Consider the following 22,302-nt stretch of genomic DNA (forward strand, 5'->3'; position numbering starts at 1 on the left):
ATCTGGATTGTGAAAATTGGGCGGGTAAGGAAAAAGTTTAACAGCAGAATAAACCCTTTATAGCACAGCCCAATAGAGGTAATGTGGCCGATCAATGTCTCATAAATTCTGTTGCTTTATTGGTTTTAGGGCACCCACTAAAATGGGTCATCCAAGTGGCAGTGGTACCAGGGTCACATTTTGTGACCACGTGAGCTTTCTGGTTCAAATAGTTTTTTCTTGTGATATAATTATTATCATTGTTATTATTACTCATTTCAACTGTTGTAACAAAAGTATTTCCAGATATGGGATAACTTTTCTCATCATCTCAAGCCAGTTTTCATCATTGATGTTAATCAAATGTATCAACAAGATGTCTCCTTGGCTATTCTTGATTGGTTTAAAGCAGTGGTTTCCAGCATTTTGGACCAGGCCACACAGATGGACACAGGATCCTTGCAGATGGGACACAGATTGTTAATGTGTCGTGACATTTTTTTTGCTTTGGTCGGCAGTTCTAGAAAAAATTTGAAAACCAGACTGATAACTATTAAAAATATGTGTTTAAACACTATAGAGGCTGGAAAATAGGGCTGGGCGATATGGCCTAAAATCCATATAGCGGTATAATTTGAAGCACATGCAGTAACGATATATATCACAATATATTCTTTTCTTCTGTATAACGTATTTTCCCCACTATAAGGCACACTTACAATCCTTTAATTTTCTTAAACCGATTTTATGTGCTACACGGCGCTCAAAAATCTGTCAAAAAATGTTTTAGTGCGACTTTGGTTGCTACGAAGTCGCACCACTTGATGGATTGTCGGAGCGTCACGGCTACTGTAGTCAAGAGCCTCACTGAGTAATCTGGGTCCTAAACTCCGTTTACGTCAGGTCCCAAAGTCAAACGTACACTGCAGCATCACTGAGAGTTAAAAACTGTCTAAATTCTTTCATCTTTAATAAAATGATCAGCGTTGCTGCTTTACCAGGTGTAACTATTAAGTTTAACATCCAGGCATCCATGAAGACAGAATTTATTAAATTTAACGGAGTTAGAAGTTAGCAGGAAGTTAGCTCGCTAGCTTCCACCTAAACATGATGTAGCATGTTCTGACTGAGAGATTTCTGAGAAAATTCAAATGTACAGCTCTGCTGCCACTTCCAACATAAATGAAGACAGAAAACTAAACAGCAGTGGCGTTTGCAGGGTTACTGAAGTTGGGCTAGCTGGTATAAAATGATGTGCTATGTGATTGCTAGCGACACAGCTATGTTAGCATAACATAAACACAGTGAAGCTGGAGGATTAACACTAACCTTTTTCCACTCGATAAAAGTTAACGTGAGGGATTCTGGTGGTCAGGGACAAATGTAATCGCATAGCAGGATGCTGTACACGAGCCAAACTTCAGTCAGGAGAACAACTGAGATCATTCATCCACAATACGAGGTTAGTCATTAATATACTGCAACAACATGGGAACAGAGCAGCTGTGAGAGAATTCAACATTAATGAATCAATGGTACAGAAGTGGAGGAAGCGCAGTTTTTGGCTTTCCCCATATTTCAAAAGTGCTTCATCTCTTTGCTATTACTGTCGCCCGCCATAATTTGTAGATGATAATGGTTGTAGCCGCTGCCATGCTTTTGACCAAAACAGGGGCAGCTTGATGACATCATCAACATGCTCTATTGCAGTAGAGCGGTATAGTCAGAATCTCTATCGTTGGCCAAATTTAATCGTTTCTACCATATACCGTTTATACCGCCCACCCCTACTGGAAAAGTTGCTAACTATTAGAATAAAAGGTTGCTGAGGTTGCCAGGTTTGTCATAGCTGCAGTCCTCTTTCAGATTTAAACATTAAAGGAAGTTTGCTATTCCATCTGTAAGTTTGCTAATAGCTAAAACAGAATAGATGTTAGCGAGTCTCAGGTGTGGGACTTGATTGACCAGAGGGCAGCGGCTCAAACAGGTGGTGGGTGGGGTGCAGTGGGTCACCTGTGATGGCCCTGGTTTTCCTGAGACAGGAGGATCTAGTGATGGCAGCCAATGATTTTTTTGGGCAGTGTTAATTATCCTCTGCGCAGCCTTCCTGTTCTCAGTTGTGGCCCCTGTGTACCAAAAACCCTGGCAGTAGGAGACCAAACTAGGGGGCTGAGAGCCCTGTGGGGATCCGATGCTGAGTGACAGTGCGAGGTAGATGTGGGGGCCGGTTTGTCAAGAAGTTTTTGATCCAGGAGCAGGTGATGTGCTGAGACACTATCCACTCAAATGACTATAGGCGTGAAGACTATGAATGTATGTAGTCATTGACAATGTCTATGCCAGTGTTTTGGGGGATGGGAATGATGGTGGAGGCCTTCAGACAGGTGGGGACCATGGCATGAGTCAGGGAGAGATCAAACAGCCTGGTAAGGATCCCTGCCAGTTAGTCCACGCAAGCTTTAACCACCATCCCTGGGATGCTTCGGGTTCATCGCTCTCAGTCTCCTCCTGACCTCATGTTCCTGAGGGAGAGGGTTGGTGGTGGGGAATTCGGGGGTAGAGGGTGCTGGGGAGGGGTGGTCTCAAATCGAGCAAAGAAGGTGTTGAGCTCCACTGTGAATTTGAGGCTGCTTTTGGCGGTCAGGGGGCTCCGGCCTTTGGAGTTGATGAATGCTTGGATCCCTCTCTACACCTGGAGGGGGTTATTGTTGTAGAGGAGGCCCTATATCCTCCTCCTGCCTCCCACCTTGGCCTGTTTGGTGCCCCTCCTCTTGGCTCTTGCATTGCTGTATAGAGACCTGTCCCTCAGCCTGAAGGCCGAGTTTCAAGTTCTGATCTGAGCCTGCACTCCACTCATCATCCAAGGTTTTCAGTTAGGAACAACTGTTACTGTCACATTTTCTACACATTTCAAACATGCCTCATTTAAAGTCCACAGCAACGATATGGACGCCCTCAGGGTGCTCTCTGCTGTTTGCTGATGGAGGTGATTGCTGTTCCTGACAATAACGGGCGTCTCACAATCTCAGCTTGGGTGCTGTCGGCCCAGTCTGAAGAAGAGTCCGAGTTCAGACTGAGGCCGATGTCTGATTGTTCCTGATAAATTAGGAAGACGCAACCAAAAGGCATAAAAAACCTTTTTATGCCTTTTGGTTGCGTCTTCCTACAACGCACTGATCACTTTAATTTATCAGGAACAATTAGACATCGGCCTCAGTCTGAGGTCAGAGTGTCGAAATTGTGGCCACAACAGGAAGTTGTCATTGAGTGTAGTGAGCATTTGATCACCTCCAAACCAGCCAGAATGATTGAATGAAGCTGAATAAATGCTCATGTGCCACAGTGATTATAATCAGTCAGTTATACATCTGGATTATGGTTATGGTTGGGTTTTTGCCTTATAATATAAAGCACCTTGAGGTGACTGTTATTTAATGATTTTGCTTTATATAAATTAAACAGAATTAAAATGAGTTGAATAGATCTCATTCTCATTCATTGAAAGATTCTTTGAAACACATCACCCAGGTATTTCTTCCCACTTATCCGGGCTGGGTGACTGGGGCAGCAGAGAGGTCCACAGGGCCTCCTCCCTGTAGGACATGCCTGGAACCGCCCAGGAGGATCTTGTCAGATGTCAGAACCACCTCAACTCACTGCTTTTGATGTTCAAGAGTAGCAGCTCTCAAATGACTGAATGTGCACACATTAATGGAAATACAATATACGCTACTTTTCAAAAGTTTGAGAACAGCCCAGTTTTTCCAGTTATTTATTGCAGTTCAAGTCATTCAAGTCCAATGAACAGCTTGAAATAATACAAAGGGAACTGTGAGAGTTTTAAAACAAAGGTAAGGTTACCCAAGGGTGGGATATAAAACCTGCAGGACACCGGCCCTTGAGGCCTGGAGTTCGACACTGTCACGGTTTGCCGGGGCAAGCCGTGTGGAATATGAAATAGGACCCAAAATGCGGCAGCTCTGGTGCAGATGAGTGTTTATTTACAGGGGTGTGAGTACAAACAGCGGTGGCGACAAAACATGAAACCGGAAACCTAAACTGGGTAAACTAATAAGACAAACCAGAATGAGGATGCAGGGAGGTCCGGAGAAATACATACGGGGAGACCAAGGGGAAACAACACAGACGAACCAGCGATTACCAAGACAGAAAATACAACTTAAATACACTCAGAGAACACAGGGAGATTACACACAGCTGGGAGTGATTAACATGACGAGACCAGGGAGGCAAACTGAAAACACTCACATAAGACGCAGACCTTCACAATAAAACAGGAACACACGGGGGGGAACAGGGTAAACACCAATTAGAGAACAGAACCAAAATCGCGAAGAGAAAACACAAAACGCTGGGTCAAAAGGACCCAGGATCATGACAGACACCCCTTAACAATTTAAAATCTGCTCTGCAGCAATGGAGGTTGATTAAGCCTTGAAAGATGGTGCTACTAATTCCTACAGGTGTTCCAACTTTTCTAGATTACTTCCAGCCCCCTCTGTCTGCATAAAGCAGTGTTGAACACACTGTGGTACCATACCTTCGTGAGCATCAGTTGAACAGTATCGTACTGCAGAAAGTAGAGTGTTGCTACAGAAATGGCAAGAAACATACAATTAACAGTGGAGGAGAGACAGACCATCATAACACTTATAAATGTAGGTCTGTCCTACAGAGAACCTGCAAAGAAAGTCAAGGTGTCAGTGAGTCCAGTTTCCTTCACCATCAAAGGCTCCCTGAACCAGAACAGCTACCACAGCATTCTGCAGCACCATGCAGGATCCTCTGGTATGGACCTAGTTGGTCAGGGCTTCATCCTACAGCAGGATAAAGACCCCAAACAGTCCAAGCTGTGCCAGAACCACCTCAGGAACAAAGAACAAGATGGTGAGCTTGGAAACATGGAGGTCCAGCACAGTCTGTTTGCTTAGCCTGGCAGGGCAAAGGACACTGTCTGAACTATGGACACGCACACACATATACACTTACACTGATAAGCACTCACTCATCCCCCCTCCCCTTCCAATGCCTTCGATGCTTGTTGCATCCTGGGAACACAAGGCGGGTCTGGGCCCGCGCTGGAGAGTCGGTGCAGTGGCAGGATGGCTGCTGTGTTGCCTCATCCCCTACCCACCTCTGTTGCTGGTCACGTGCTTCATAATGTTGTGCTGTGGACATTTATGTGCTTTCTGTGCAGAGGAGTTTTTTGTTTCCTGTTCTCATGCTGTCCTCCTGTAGCCCAGCATGAGTAGAGGTCTCTTTTTTTTCCTCTTGTACTTTCCCATTGTAGTGTACATTTCACTGTTTTTTTCTGTAATGCAACCGTTCTCTGACTTGTATCCCCATGTGATGTCTGTGTTGTGTGTGTAAGGTCGGGGGGCGGGTTCATTCCACTGCTGGGTAACCTGCCACTGCATGTGGCGAATAAAATTTGAACTTGAACTGAACTTGAACTAAATTGCATAATTTTCAATAAAAACTGGAAAAATTGGGGTTTTCTAAAACTTTTGACCGGTAGTGTATAAGGCAGTGAAACAATTCTAATTAGCTTGAAAATTTATATTTGGTATGACCACCTTTATTCTTCAACCTCACCTGAACTCTGTTAGGTGAGCTTTCTTGTAATTTCTTTAAGTAGTCTCCAAGAATAGTTTTCTGGGCTTATTGAAGTTCTTCTTTGAATGTTGGCTGCCTTTTGTTCTCTCTGTCAAGACGATCCCACACTGCTTCAGCAATGTTCATCATATTGTGTACCATGCATTATGAAACATTATTCTTTGAACCATAGCATACTAAACCCCTCCTAATTCAACAAAGAAATTTTTCAAGCGATTCACTGTGTCTTATTACTCTCGCTACCTGGTCATCGTCTTAGCACGATTGAGGTGGCTGAACAAACACTCACTGTTTCTGTGCATGCAGTCTATCTTGTATTGCATCAGTCTGGATGCAGTGAAAAGCTGCTATGATGTAACTGACAGTAATAACTCCAGACTGGTAGAGGAGTGAGTGAAGGAGATGCTAAAAAAGAAAAGAGAAACATGGAGATTGAGGGGTTAGTTACGGAAAGAAAAAGTAACAGTAAGCAACAAAGTAGAACAAAGAAGAAAAATCAATAAAAAAAACTGCAGAGAAAATCCCATGAGGATTGAAATAGAATCACTTTTCACTCCAGGGTACATTTTTGTAACCCAAAAAGAATAAACAGATTTTCCTGTGCTGTTTACCAGTCCATAAACTTAAACTGATGATGATATTGGTTATTTACAATGGGTAAAGTAATACTCATGGTGTTTACTCATAGCAGCCATGTGACACCAGATTGGCTGTGTGCGGTTTTGTCAGGGTAGAGAGCCGTTAGCATATCATCCTGCAAACCTTGAGTGTAGATCTGTAGAAGACTGCATTCGATTCCTAAGGGCTGACAGGGACGCCTACTTCACTGCCTTTCTCTAAAGCCATCGGTGGTTTTAGAGAAAGGCAGTGACTTTGCTTCCACTGTCAGAGGCCATAAGATGATTTGTAATCTTTGCTGCTGATTCTGTACTGTGATAAGTTCTGAAACCCAACTTAAACCCTTAAACTAAACATTTCCTCTACAGAAGATCAGTTAGCTGTTTTACAACTACTCTTTCAAGAACATTTGGGTTAAAAGGAACTTTATAGATTGGCGTATAATTAGTTCAGACAGCTGGATCAAGCTGTTTAATTATTCCCACTAGGGGTGGGCGATATAAATGATATACAATAGAAACTATATAAATTTGGCCAACGATAGAGATTTTGACTATATCGCGATAGCGCATGTTGATGATGTCATCAAGCTGCCCCTGTTTTGGTCGAAAGCATCGCAGCCAGTGTTGCCAACTTAGCGACTTTGTCGCTATATTTAGCGAGTTTTCAGACCCCTTAGCAACTTTTTTTCTAAAAAAAAGTCTCTAAAAAAGACGTGAAAGCACGTATCGCTTTTACTCTCAACAAGCAGCGGGTGCTGTAACGCAGTCTGTTCTTCTTTTACTCTTATGCTGTTTTATGGAACACAAGGTTTAAAACTACTTATAAACACACACACAAAGTAACTCCACCAGAGCGCCTATTTCGGGTCACTTTTGCCGGTCCAAGCCCGGGTAAAGGAGCAGGGTTGGAATTGTGACATTAAAAAAAACAATAATTGCTAAAATAAATTTAATTTGTAGTTCTAAATAAACTCTAACTGCATTTAGGACATTTTTTACTCACTTTATGTCTCTTCCACGATGTTATTTCTCTCTCTAACAACACAGGTTACAATTAGATTAGCATGACCAATTATGCAAATTAGGCGATGATGTCATTTAGCGACTTCTAGCGACTTTTACGACAACCAATAGCGATTTTCCTTACTGAGGAGTTGGCAACACTGATCGCAGCGGCTACAACCATTATCATCTACAAATTATGGCGGGCGACAGTCATAGCAAAGATGAAGCACTTTTGAAATATGGGGAAAGCCAAAAACTGCGCTTCCTCCACTTCCGTAACATTGATTCATTAATGTTGAATTCTCTCACAGCTACTCTGTTCCCATGTTGTTGCAGTATATGAATGACTAACCTCGTATTGTGGATGAATAATCTCAGTTGTTCTCCTGACTGAAGTTTGGCTCGTGTACAGCATCCTGCTATGCGACTGCATTTGTCCCTGACCACCAGAATCCCTCACGTTAACTTTTATCGAGTGGAAAAAAGTTGGCGTTCATCCTCCAGCTTCACTGTGCTAATGTTATGCTAATATAGCTGTGTCGCTAGCAATCACGTAGCACAACATTATATACCAGCTAGCCCAACTTCAGTAACCCTACAAACGTCATGCTGTTTAGTTTTCTGTCTTCATTTATGTTGGAAGTGATAGCAGAGCTGTACGTTTGAATTTTCTCAGAAATTTCTGTCAGAACATGGTATGTCATCTTTAGGTGGAAACTAGCGAGCTAACTTCCTGGTAACTTCTAACTCCGTTAAATTTAATAAATTCTGTTTTCATGTATGCCTGGATGTTAAACTTCATAGTTTCACCTGGTAAAGCAGCAACGCTGATGATTTTATTAAAGATGAAAGAATTTAGACCGTTTTTAACTCTCAGCGTTTGTTTGACTTTGGGACCTGAAGTTGACGGAGTTTTGGACCCAGATACTCCGTGAAGCTCCTCACTACGGCAGCCGTAATGCTCTGACAATCTATCAACCAAAGTTGTACTAAAACATTTTTTAACAGATTTCTGCAGCCAAAATCAGTTCGAGGTCAGTAAGCACAACCAGAATTCATACATAAGGCACAATCTCGATTTTTGAGAAAATTAAAGGATTTTAAGTGTGCCTTATAGTGTGGGAAATACGTTATACAGAAGAAAAGAATCCATCCATCGATCCATCTTCATCCGCTTTGTCCGGGGCCGGGTCGCGGGGGCAGCAGCCTAAGCCTGGCCGCCACCCGGCACACAATGCACCCAACCCCTATGGCGCCTCCTGCGGGTGGTGGGCCTGCGGGAGGATGGGCCCATGTCTCCTCTTCGGGCTGTGCCCGGCCGGACCCCATGGACTAAGGCCCGGCCACCAGACGCTCGCCCTCGGGCACCCTCCCCGGGCCTGGCTCCAGGGCGGGGCCCCGGTAACCCTATCCCGGGCAGGGTAAACTGTTCCCTCGGTGTCCTTTTCATAAGGGTCTTATGAATCGCTCTTTGTCTGGTCCCTCACCCAGGGCCAATTTGCCATGGGAGACCCTACCAGGGGGCAAAAGTCCCCAGACAACATAGCCCCTGGGATCCCTGGGACACACAAACCCCTCCACCACGATAAGGTAGCGAAATACGTTATACAGAAGAAAAGAATATATTGCAATATATATCGTTACTGCACATGCTTCAGATTATATCGCGATATGGATATGAATTCCCACCTTAAAGGCATGTGGTGCCATTTTGATCATATTTAAGATTGAAGCATTTATTAATAGTAGGTCTTCTTTGAGCAGTTTTCTGAGACTTCATGTTGATGGGTTTTTTTAGGAAGTGATTACTGAAATTAACTATAGAGTCTCTGTAAAGATCAATAGTACTGGATGCCGCTGTATATAATGATACGTCTGTGAGATGTATAATTTTTTCCTCAAATGGTTAAAATTTGTAAAGAAATTCATGAAGTCATTGCTGTTTAAGGTTAAAGGAGTGCCTGGCACAACAGAATTCTTCCTCTTTGTCAGACTGGCTCCCTCACTGAAAAGAAACCTGCGGCTGTTATTATTTTCTTTAATCAGTAATGAATAGTAAGATGTCCTAGCTTTACAATTTACAATAAACATTTTTCTGGGCTAAATGAAGATCTAAATTAGTGAGATGCCATTTCCTCTCCAGGGTACAGGTTATCTGTTATACCACTAACCTGTTCTGGGTTAGCAGGTAGAAATATTACTTTAGTCAGAAATACTGGCTGATGTTGAAAAAGGGGGTAAAGGTACATACCTTTGATATTGATATTGCAAAATGAAACCTTTTCTGTCCTCACTGACGTTGAAGTTATTTCAAATCTTCACTCTGGAACTAATCTTTAGAGCTTTTAGTGTACACGTGTGGGCCAAACAATAACATTTCTGTGGCAAGGGAATTTTTGCTTTTAAACATAGTATGATTAATAAAAATCCTGGATTGTATGTTTGTTTTTTAGTTAATTATGTTAGGGGGCGGGTTTAAATGAGGTCTTTGTAAAGAGCCAGTGGACTTACTGCTTCATGTCTCTGTCTTTGGTCAGGTGTACCTACACCAACGGAGGAGGTTTTGCGCCATACTCTGAACATGCTGGTCCGTGAGCGGAAGATCTACCCGACACCTGATGGATATTTTATCGTAACTCCTCAAACCTATTTCATTACTCCAAGCCTAATCCGAACTAGCTCCAAGTGGTATCACTTGGAAGAGCGTTCTGCTGACCGACACCAACATCAGAACCAGCAGCAGCAGCATCAGCAGACACAGTGCACCTCCCCTCTCTCTGGCACCATAACCCCTTCCACCTCCGGGGGTGTGCGAGAGCGAACACACCCAAAGTCCAACCAGAATCACAGCGGGGGAGGTGGGGATTCTTTTTACAACAACAGTTATCGTGGAGACGACCCCCCTAGCCACCACACCACCCTGCAGCGGCGATCCCCCAAAGACCACCGGGAGGCGTACTCGGTACCTCACTCCCCACAAACACCCCCTCAGCAAGCAGGAGCGAACACTGAAAAGAGCCGCAGTTCACTCGGGTTCCCATTCAAGACGGATACACTAAACAAGCACCGAGGTGGGGGCGCAGCAGGAGGAGGGGTAGCAGGAACTGCAGACATAGAGAAACAAGCTGGAGCTAGTGCTACAGGAAGTCGAAAGTTTGGTTTGAAGTTGTTTCGCTTGAGTTTTAAGAAAGATAAGGCCAAGCAGCTTGCAACCTTCTCTGCACAGTTCCCCCCCGAGGAATGGCCGCTACGGGATGAGGACGTACCCAGCCAGCTGCCACGCCACGTAGAGATGGAGATCATCCGTAGAATCAATCCTGACCTCACAGTGGAGAATCTTGCTCGACACACAGCAGTCATGAAGCGTCTTGAAGAAGAGCGTGCTCAGAGGAGCAAAGCATCGTCGGCCAATCACAGCTCCAGAAGTAGAAGAAGTGGGGGTAGACACAGAAAGCAGTCCCAGACCAAACTTAGCCGCTCGCATAGTAAGACAAGGACTACTCGCTGTGAGCCAAGTGACAGTTCCCATTTAGAGTTGGCCGAAAGGGACTATAGAGGTTACTCATGCTCACTGGCTCGGTCACCAAGGGAACAGGCAGTGGCCATGGAGCGGCAAAGGGCCCGACTCCACCTGGCACACAGCAACCCTAACATTCTTGACTCCTCACACCTGCCCGTTACTCCAGAGTGGGATGTGTCCGGAGAGCTTGCCAAGCGACGCACAGAAATGCCTTTCCCTGAGCCAAGTCACGGCAAATCAGCCCACCATTCTAAGGTCCACCGCTCGCACTCCCACACCCAGGAGAGGAAATCCAGAAATGAACGCAGCAACAAGGCCAAGGAACGTTCCCGATCAATGGACAACTCTAAAGGTCCGCTTGGAGCTGGACTGATTGGACCACCCGATTATTATGATGACCGGAGCCGTTACTATACTGATGATGGCACCCTGCGAGCTAATCAGAGCTCTTCTCACTACTCTCGTGCCACACCCACTTCCACTAAGGTGCCTGGGGATTCCCTGAGATTGGATGGGAGCAGGAACTTGGAGAAGAGTAAGAGCAGGGATAGTCTCCCAGCATATTCACCAAAACCACTGCCTAACTCTGCCTCTCCCGATGATTACTTCCAATGCCCTGGATCCTCTGAGGCTATTCTCACATCAACAGCTCCTCTGGGAACTCTGGGCAAAAACAGCCATGATGGATTAAAACCAGGTAGTATTGACAGGCAGACTGATAGACAGACATCCCATCCACCAGAAAATAGGGAGGACTTAACAAAGGTGGGACCTAAGGGCAGCAGCTTGCCACCAATACCCCTCTCTATCCCTGACCTCCCTCTTTCTAATGGACGACCTGCCCACAGCACCTCTTCTAATCAGGAGAAACGAAAGGAGATCTTTAGTAAAGATACGCTCTTCAAACCTCCACCTAGCCTGCCTTTGCCAGGTTACAGCTCTCTGAGAAAACCCACAGCCCTTGCCTCCTCAAATCTGTCATCATCCTGCGATGCTCTTGATTCCCAAGAAGCCTTCGATGCTCCTAAGCCTCTGTTGGCAACATCATCTGCTCCATCACAAGGGACTGAACCCACATCCAGTGCTGCAGATGCAAACTTTGACTACTACAATGTTTCAGATGATGATGAACTTGAAGACGGAGGCGCGAAAAGTCAAGGAGAGGATGAGAAGCCTGGAGGAAGCATTGCTGTCATGGGAGGAGGTGGAGCAGGAACCATGCAATGGCTGCTGGAAAGAGAGAAAGAGAGGGATCTGCAGAGGAGGTTTGAAAGAACGCTTGCCTTCCCAGGTGTCAAAGAGAACCTTCCGGAGCCCAGTCAGAACCAGCAGTCAGCTCATTCTGCTCGGCTGGACAGTATGGACTCCAGCTCGGTCACTGTTGACAGTGGATTCAATTCCCCACGGTGAGAATATTTATACTGTACACACTACAGCCATAAACACCAACACTGTACATGGGGGGTGGATGCACTTCAGAATAATAAAACCCCAGATTAAGCCTTTGTTCGTCAATCTATATACTTTATAATTTAGTATCTAATTGAGACATTTTACATTTATCAAGTGTAGATAAATGATATCAGTGATATTTAATCTCAAATTACCACGTTCCTGACTTCCATAAGTGGAGGAAAATGTATGGATAGTTTGCAGCAACCTTCTTCATGAGCCCTGTGCTCCACCTAAGCTGTCAGATGCAGAGCTCACACACATGATCCGGGCACGTTCCCAAACAGTTCCTAACAGAAAATCTTATTCTTGTATTCTAAACGTGATTATTCCCCTTTAGTAGGGCTGTTCGATATAACGATGTATATCTGATGACGATATAAAAACGTCTGTCGTTTCATTTTACGCTATCGTTTGTTTCGTGGTGTCGCAAAATAAACTGTTTACAGCAATATTTGTTCATGGTTCTGATGTCACTGTAGTGGCTATATTCATTTATTAAACGTCTCTCTTTCTCTTATATTTAATATAACCACACTACAGAAGCGCCTGTTTTTATGCGTTGTCGTTAGCAACAACGATGGTAACAGCATCGCGTGTTCGCTTGTTTATGTTCCACATAAACCTTTCACAATAAAGCTCAAGATCCTGTTGAGACTTTTCAAAATAAACTGAATCACGTGAAAGAGCAGATTATTTACAGATGAGAAGCAAAAAGAGCCGCCAGGTGCTAAAAAATAAACCTCAGACTCCAACGTTAGAACAGGCTTCTCCCCGCAGCACGCCGTGTAATAAATACAAAGAAAACGGCGCCGTTACAACTTGTGTCTAAAAATGTATCGTTTCATGCATCGGTTAAAACACTCGACTCAGCTACACGACGCACAGCTGGAAACACTTCACACAAGTGGAGATTCACAGAGTTTACAGAAAATGTTACATTTGTGTGATTTATATTGTTATCGGACGATAGATGTCTTATATCGGGAGATGAGATTTTGGTCATATCGCACAGCCCTACCCTTTAATTCCCTCTAACTGATGTGAATTGACCTTGAGACACATATGTAAAAGCTGCTCTTATACTGCATTTATCAATTGCATTGTTATTAGATCATCTGGAGTGGGACACCATAGTGTAGTGGATACCTGCTGGGGATGGATATTCCTTTTGGTTTGTGTTATGGAGGTCATCCAGTGAAAGTCTGACAAATCAAAGGTACAGACCTACTGTGTGTTTGACCTGCTGAGGTATCTAATAAAGTCAGTATGAAATGAATGTCTGACTATAACAGTGTATAAGACATTTTGACACCAGGCTGAATGATGTATATCACAGATCTCAGAGACTGCACGTGTGGTGCTGAGCTGTGGGGCTGCTCGTGTGCATTATGGACTCATTTCTCACTGTGTTAAACATCCACTACTAATCCACTGGCTCACTTTAAAAACTATCTTGATTGCCTGCATGCATCTTCTGTTATGGTCCCCCCATGGCACTGAAAGAGAAGTTCCTACAAATAAATATGTAATGAGGTCAACTGCAAAAAATAGCTACGTCCAAGGGCCAGATTTACTAACGCTCTGCACCACAGCAAAACACGCTTTTTACGTTAAAAAGCTTCTGTCAGGCTTTCATAAAGAGGGCCAGTAGTTGTTTGGAACTGAAAGGTGTGGATGCAGTTATTGTGTTGGCTGGCCTCAAGGCACTTTATTTACTTTTAGGAGTTTCCCTTCGGAGAATATTTAAATCAATCATAAAAATGTGATTTGTGTAAGTTTGGGACATTTTTATTGTTTCATTGAAACCAAGTCGTGCTCAACTTTAATGAAAAGTTTAAGAGCTGTACAGAGATACATCATTAACATGTTCTTTTATCAACACAGACGCACACAAAGACACACACACACAGACAGGTCAGCTGTTACACACAGATTTCTGATGTTTAAGGTGGAACAGTTTGTAACGGTGCTCCTGAGTTTCAGTGCCAAAGACCTCACATAGTTACCAAACACTTCTAACAGGCGAGTCCAGTTTTATAGTGAAGTGACTTGTTTTCATTTTCCTTAACTGCAACAGTACAGAGTGTAAAACCTCTGCTTACACTGTATTCCTTTTGTTAGCACAGTTACTCCTTCGCACTCTAATGTTTGACACTCACAAGCTGCCCTTGGAGTAAACTGACTACATATTTGTACATGAACCAGCGCACTGTTAGGTCACCAAAGATTTCTTTCACCCTCTTCAGCTTTTGTAAATGCATCATCATGCTAATTTAACTGAGAGCTTACAGCCACAAAGCTGGCACCTCAGCTCTTTGCTAAACCCTGACAGCAGCTTTTTGATACTGCATGCTGATGATACTCACAATGACAGCTTTGACCACTCAGACTTTATTAAGTAAAAAAGGTTGATGTGATAACTGCATTTCATAGGACCGAGGGTTTGATCCTACAGTTACATTATCACTGCTCTGATAGTGGCAGATCTCCATACATTAGTCAACACGATTGACTGTGATACTGTATGAACTGCTTAAAAAGTCATTGAGAGGTGTGAAGTACTGAAGTACTTCTTAATTGTACTTAAGTACAGTTTTCTGGTATCTGTACTTTAGCTGAGTATTTATTTCTCTGACAGCTTTGTACTTGGACTCCTTACATTTTGATTTAAGAGGGGAGTTGTGCTTCCTGTCAGTGCACTGCTTCAAACATTAGAACCATTAGAGTCTAAACAGTAGCACATGAGAGTCGATCCAAATGATGTATCTGCCACCATGGGGCTATTGCACACACAGAGACGAGAGAGACAAAACGATGTCATTTATGCATCATTTATTACAAGTTAAAAGTGGGCCAGTGGTTTATCTTTTGGTCTTGTCAACACTGGAATTAGTGCGGATGTCCAGAAGCTGTGGTCACGATACTTCAGCATCTAGCTAGCCCGACAGACGAGGAGCGCTCAAAGATGGAGTTCTGATTTTTAAGTTGTGGGTAATTTAAATGCAACGTTTTTATCAGATCAACAAATATCAGCAAGCATACAAACTGTGTGCAGCTTGTTGCTAGTAAAAAGTACAGCTGCTAGCTTCCCCAATGAGACAAAAGAACGAGAGCCAACTCAGAGATGGAGAAAGATAAGAATAGAATAGAATAGAATTCAACTTTATTGTCATTGCACATGCACAGGTACAGGGCAACGAAATGCAGTTTGCATCCATCCAGAAGTGCTTTAGTGATATAGATATATTACAATATATATTAGCAATAATATAGATATGTGAGTATATTACAGAAATGGGTCTATTATGGTATGTTATAATGTACACGGTATGAAGTATGTTGTGAATATTCTATAACTAGTATGTACAGGCTGTAGTGAGTACAAGCTATGTACAGGATATGAACAGGATATAAATATGAAAAACTATACAGAATATGAAATAAATAACTTTACAGAATCTGAGATATACAGCTATACAGAAATGGGAACTATGCAAGTTGTAAACAGTTGTAGGATTAAAGATTATCTAATGTACAGAATGATTATTTACACAGAGCTATACAGTAGTGCAGTTAAGATAAGTGAGGGTGTAGATAGTTTCTACAGAGGCTATATAAAGTGCTAGTGGTTGTGAGTGGTGGTTCAGTCCATGTTATTATTGTGTGTTTGAGGGTACAGTTGTCCATTGTGGGTGTGTGTATGTTCAGTCCATGTGTTAACGTGGGTCAGATGTCAGGAGGCAGAGTTCAGGAGTCTGACAGCTGTGGGGAAGAAGCTGTTCCGGTACCTGGTGGTCTTAGTCCGGAGGCTCCTGTAGCGCCTCCCAGAGGGCAGGAGGGTGAAGAGTCCATGTGATGGGTGACTGGGGTCTTTGATGATTTTCCCAGCCCTTTTCAGACACCGCTTCCTGTAGACAGGACACGTGCAAGGCTGATAACGCTTAGTTTCATTTACCATCTGGTATTAAATAAATGGTAAATGGCCTGTATTTATATAGCGCTTTACTCGTCCCTAAGGACCCCAAAGCGCTTTACATATCCAGTCATCCACCCATTCACACACACACACAGGTGATGGCAGCTACATCGTAGCCACAGCCACCCTGGGGCGCACTGACAGAGGCGAGGCTGCCGGACACTGGCGCCACCGGGCCCTCTGACCACCACCAGTAGGCAGTGGGTGAAGTGTCTTGCCCAAGGACACAACGACCGAGACCGTCCAAGCCGGGGCTCGAACCGGCAACCTTCCGATTACAAGGCGAACTCCCAACTCTTGAGCCACGATCGCCCATTAAGACAGCCCGTGAAACATCTGCTTACATCTAGTTGTGTAAATCCACAAAGAGCACGTCGGAGCAGCACCACAGGTCAGCTGACCACAGCCTGTAATATTGACTGGAGCTCACAACAGCAATGACTCATTTTCCTGTTTAGGTGTGGAGGCCCCGTCCGCAACGTAGCAACAGACAATAGATTTACATATGTGCTACATATGTGAGTAAAGTCAGTACATTCTTACTAGAAAATAAAGTTTGTTTTGAACATAATTACCTCATAGGATGGAATTCAAGACAGAAGGTGATTTATAGGAATTTAATATTTCTTTCATTTCTTAATAACTGCACAACAATTGTTGCCTTCTCACTGAGCTTCTTGTTGATGGTCTGGTCCGTGTGCACCTGGTAGAGCATCAATCACTGTGGACACTAGTGAGCGTAGCATGCTTCTTCATGTTGGGTAAACATATTTAAGTCTTATTTTATTCTTTTTTAAGTAAAATTGCAAACATTTTATAGGAGGAAGCTGAACACAAGGATTTAGCCTCCATTAGAAAAACAAAATGCTTCCAGCCTCTGAGGAGGGGGTCAGTTTTTTCTGAGCCCATTCAAGTTGAAGGAGCCAACCGTGCCATCCTACTCTGGATCACTGCAAACACAAAGCTTTAGTGAGTCTCCTTTGCCCATCCCAGCCAGCCTGTGGGAGCCTCTACAAGTCATCCTTCAGATCATTCAGGTTGCACAACAAGTCTTTCATTCTGATACTTTGTGTTTGTGCGATATTTATATTTGAGCTCTTTGTATTTTTCACACGGGGCCATGTAGGACTCAATTTTTCCCCTTAATGATAAAAACCTTTATTTAGAAACTGCATTTTGTGTTAACTTGTTATCTTTGTCTAATGTTTAAATTTAAGTTTAAGAAACATTTAAGAAATATTTAAATGTGAAAAACATACAAAAAATAGGAAAGAGGCCAATACCTTTGTAAATGTAACTCTGTGATGTGTTATTTCATTTAGTTTAGTCAGTTACTGTCTGTACTGTGTCGGCTGTCACCACAGGATTCTGATTCTGAGTGATTCTGAAATGAAGAAGGAAATTGGTCACAATAATAAATATAATAGTAATAATAACAATAATAAAATTAGACAAAAAGCGACGTGCAATAGAAGGTGAGATTTGAGGTAGCTATAGTGTTATATCAGTTTAGCAGATAATAATAATGACAATAACAGCTACTATATATACCAATCAAAAGTTTTTCCAGTTTTTATTGAAAATCATACAGTTTAATGTCTCATTGCATTTTGAAATGAAAGCATAGGACAAATAAGAAGTTAGAGTGAAAAAACTATCAAAATCAGTTTATAGACCAAATATATTCTGACTCATCAAAGTCGCCCCCTGTGATATAACAGCTGAACACAGCCGTGGCTTCTTTCTACAACACGAATCAAATCTTCTCCCACATCTGGAGCAGATGTTCCCATGAATGTGGACCTTGTAGCTGCTTTGCTTTCGCTCTTCTGTCCAGTTCAAACCAGCTCGATGGGTTTAGGTCTGGAGACTGTGCCGGACCTCCATGTTTCCAAGCTCATCTTGTTCTTTGTTCCTGAGGTGGTTCTGCCACAGCTTGGACTGTGTGGGGTCTTTATCCTGCTGTAGGATGAAGCCCTGACCAACTCGGTGCATGTAGGAAGTAACAGCAGCAGCTTTCAAGGCTGATCAGCCTCCGTTGCTGCAGAACAGATTTAAAATGTTTACCCGTGTTGTCCCTGAAAAAGGCCTTTTTGTATAATTGTGAAATGTACATTATTTTACAGTTTTGGTGACCTTACCTTTGTTTTAAACCGCTGGCAGCTCAACACTTACCTTTGTACCATTTCAAGCTGTTCACTGGACTTGAACGACTGCAACAAATAACTGTATAACTGTTCTCAGACTTTTAACTAGTAGTTTATATACACAAACACATGTGTATGTATATATATGTACACACACACACACCAATGTCAGCTTGAAGAACCTTCTCTTATGGTTGTGTTATTTCTAATTGTGTCTCTGTCACTCTGCAGAACGAGAGAGAGCTTAGCATCTAACACCTCTTCAATAGTGGAGAGTAACCGACGGCAGAATCTGGCCTTGAGCCCAGGCCACCTCAACATCACCACTGGAAACGGTCCTCCTTTCTCCTTCCGTGCCATTCCGGAACCTGCTGGCACCCAACCAGAAAAACTCCAGAAGCCCAGTGCCTGCCTTGCGTCAATCACCAGCGTCTAGGGTCAGAACTAAGGGCTGGGCAGAACACAGAGCCAGTGGACTGGTCAGAAAATCAGTCTGCATGGACTGTTACAGTGAAAGCTGACAGACTGACTGGCAGTGCAGCTGTGACAGGTCCTTTGTGATTATACCTGCTAACACACATATGGATGGACAGACAGGAAGTTAGATCCCCAGGAAGCAGCTCGTTCACACAGAACTACACACACCAGGATATTGCACACTGTCATTCTCTAGCCTCTAGTTTACACACTACAGCTTTTGTGTTTTTCATACGTGTGGGTTCGAGTGAGTGAGTGACTGAGCGAGTGACTGAATGCTTGGATAATCTGTAATCTCAGGTTATGTTATTTTCACGCCCATTCAGCTGCTTAAGATTACTTAACCCCCTCCTGTGGTGTCAACTGGTATTACACCCTGAGAAGCATCAGTCCTCCTGACCTATAAGGGGTTCCCAGAGTTTCACTAACCAATTCTTACTCATTACTTGTCTCTGTTTGCCCTCAAATAACATTTGCCAATGGCAACACCCTTTAAGGTGCAGTGCCACAGAAAATGGCAATAAAAACCTTTATCATCACTCCAAAACATAACAACACATGTGAAGTGGTTATAAAGGACAGTTGTTTTGTTTTATACGAGAACATTTCTGTAGAATGTATGGAAGCATTTCTTATGTCTATGGTGCCCATCTGAACTCCCCGACACTGTTGGCGGTTTCTGTGCAGGCAGCAGTTAAACATGGACGGCTGCAGGTCCAGAGATGAGATTGATGATTACAGACTTTTACCTTTTGTTCTTTTTGTTACCCTTCATGTCCATTGGCTACAGTCCATCCAAAAACTGTCTTATTAGTCCAGTGGACATAGAGTCCCTTGTCCAGTCTCATAGAGGAAAAACCCCCAAAATCAGTGATCAGATTTACATTATAAATCTATACATTACAATACTCTACACCGACAACTACATTTGTGTAGTATATTATGTGTGTAGGTAACATGAAATATTTCTTGGTATCCTGAGTCGCTTTTCTTGTTGAGATTCATTTCATTCAGGTTCTGGACGTATTTATTAGATGAGTTTTAGACGCTGTTGAGGCTCTACAGGCGTTATTACAGCTTATTTCACTGCTCGTCTTTCCTCCTATAATACAGATATCGTCATTCTAGTCACAGTAACCACCACCAACAATCTGGAGACTATAAGCAGCGCGTTGTTGGAAATACTACCTCGACAAGACAACACAATAAAGGAAAAAACTCTGAACAAGTGAATCAAACAACAAAATTTAGACTCCTCGATGTGAAACGGCTTTAATCAGTGGACATGAGGGGTCAACGTTTACTTGTTTACTAAAATAACCGCCCACGTTCCAGAGACAGGAAGTGCATGAGAGTTCACGTTATAAATCCTTGTGTGAGAACAGCAAAGTCTGTGCTACATGTTAATGTGCCATGTACAACATTGCAGTTGCACTTGTAGTGACTTAGAGTCCAACACAGAATGCAAGCTCTAACAAACAAAGCATCCAGTCTGGTATACACACACAGAGAAAAAGACAGGGATTTGACATTTTTAGTATTTTTGCACAGCTTTTTCGCCGATTTATATTTTTATCAAGTTTATAAATACTTCAGTTTGTCTTCAAACGGCTTGAATCAAAACCTTGAGCTCTTCACTCCTGGTGCTAAGATGTTTTGTGGTCAGCGAGACTATAATTAAAAATGAAGACAATATGGTGAGATTATAGTATCATACGGCTGCTGTGCTTGCATATGTCTGGCACTGACCATTCTCCCGTTTACTGGCCAGCAGCACAGAGTCCAGACTGACTGGCAGGTGGAGCACCTGACTACGTCACAGTGATGTGTGAACTAAAAGCTACATTTGAAAATTGTTATAAATCATGCTTGAAATTGGGTTCCACACACTCTGTAGTGTTTTAGCAGTGATTTCCTCTCATCCCTTTTTCTGTTTCACTGTTGCCATCCGGTAAGTTTCTCTCTACTTATACCAACTACCTCCATAGAAGCGAAAGACAGTCTGAAACATCACTGTCATTAGCCTCTAGCCTGCGAATGTCTTACAAACACATGTATTCAGTGCTCTCCAAGAGTAGGTTAACGGTACAGTGATATTTCACCCTACCGTCTGTGTATATACGGCATATTGAACTGACACATGAACAGTGTGGAGTAAAAGCTGCTCGTGTTGGATTCCAGTTGACTTTTAGAGGGCACCATAAATATACTATCACACTACATATCAAAGTGTCGACGTCACTGTTCTTTTCCTTTACTCCATCCAGTGCTGACTTTCAGAAAAGTTCTCATTAAAAAACAATTTCACATCCACATTTCACTTGTTGTGTAACTGACGTCATTTGTTGGTCTTTGCATTTTCCCCTGTGTTGTTCTACATCGGGTCCCCTGCAGTTCTTGGGTTGTATCCCTCAGGGATGTTCTGTTCTCTGGAACAGAGTGTTCAATGTTAAGTATTCTAGAATTGTAGCCCTTAGTCAATCATGCCTGAAGGTTTCTACCACTTTTACCAGTTTTAGTCACCTTTATTCAACAAATCTGCGAAACATCCTTTATCTCTGTAATAAGGTTCTCGTCTCTGCTCTTTCCCTAGAGTAGGTAGTTTTTCTTACTACCTTTACACTAGGATTTTAGTCCCAATTATACTTTTACACATAGGTTGTTTGTGCCATTTGTACCCACGTTGTAAGACTATAGAAAGATGAGAATAAGTCCCGATATCACTGCTCCACCTTCACCACTGAGAGTGAGTCCTGTCCCTGCAGATACAGAAACCTTAGGCTTACTGTCACAGCTAGGTTGAAGCCTCAATAGTAGAAATGAATCTCTGCATCTCTTTTACCACGTTTGAAGGTTTTTAGCTCTTGTTCCACAGCAGCGGGGTCCTTCTTTGTTCCACCAGTGAAATGGGGCTTTGTGTGCCTGCTGGAACACGTGTCTCTCATCTCTAATGTTTGCACTGCTCCCTACCCCGAGCCTCCACATTGTCGCCTGGCCCAGTGGCCTTACATCAACCCTTCTCCAGCACAATCCCTGTTTCTACAGTGACAGTCCATGAAATGTCTTCCCTCAACATTAGCGGTTGTTTTTAAGACTGGAGATTCTCAACAATAACAATGTTTCTAATGGTGACAATATGTCATACCTGTAAATTATGTTCATCTGTTATAACTAGTCGAAACAATTTAAATAATAAAAAGGAGGGATTTTTAAAAATGTCTATAATATCCAAAAGTCCCTTTGATGTGTCGTACTGGTGTTACTGTTGTTGTAGTGTATGTAATGCCTAATGGGGATTGTGTTACTTTTTATGATAATAAAATAACAATGTTTGGTTACATCGCTGTCTTTTCATTCATTACTGCAGCCTTCTTTAAAGCGATGCTGCCAGACCTGCAGCATAAGAAGGGCTCCTGCAGATGAAACGGCTGCATGTGTGTGATCTGCCACTCGAGTGATTTTACTGCTTGATACATTTTAAAAGCA

At 42.9% G+C, this 22,302-nt stretch overlaps 1 protein-coding gene across 3 annotated transcripts in view; it reads left to right on the forward strand.

Annotated features, from left to right (window-relative positions):
• stox2b (storkhead box 2b) overlaps window positions 1-22,154 on the forward strand; it is a 52,330-nt gene extending 30,176 nt beyond the window's left edge. For all 3 annotated transcript variants that reach the window (XM_004566611.3, XM_076888157.1, XM_004566612.3), the window contains 2 exons: window positions 9,779-12,167; window positions 18,571-22,154. In XM_004566611.3, coding sequence (XP_004566668.1) covers window positions 9,779-12,167; window positions 18,571-18,775 — 2,594 coding nt within the window. In that variant the 3' untranslated portion in view covers window positions 18,776-22,154. The remainder of the gene's footprint in view (window positions 1-9,778; window positions 12,168-18,570) is intronic.
• Window positions 22,155-22,302: the final 148 nt, after the last annotated feature.

Source organism: Maylandia zebra, linkage group LG2 (assembly GCF_041146795.1).
Source record: "Maylandia zebra isolate NMK-2024a linkage group LG2, Mzebra_GT3a, whole genome shotgun sequence".
In the NCBI taxonomy this organism is placed as follows: domain Eukaryota; kingdom Metazoa; phylum Chordata; class Actinopteri; order Cichliformes; family Cichlidae; genus Maylandia; species Maylandia zebra.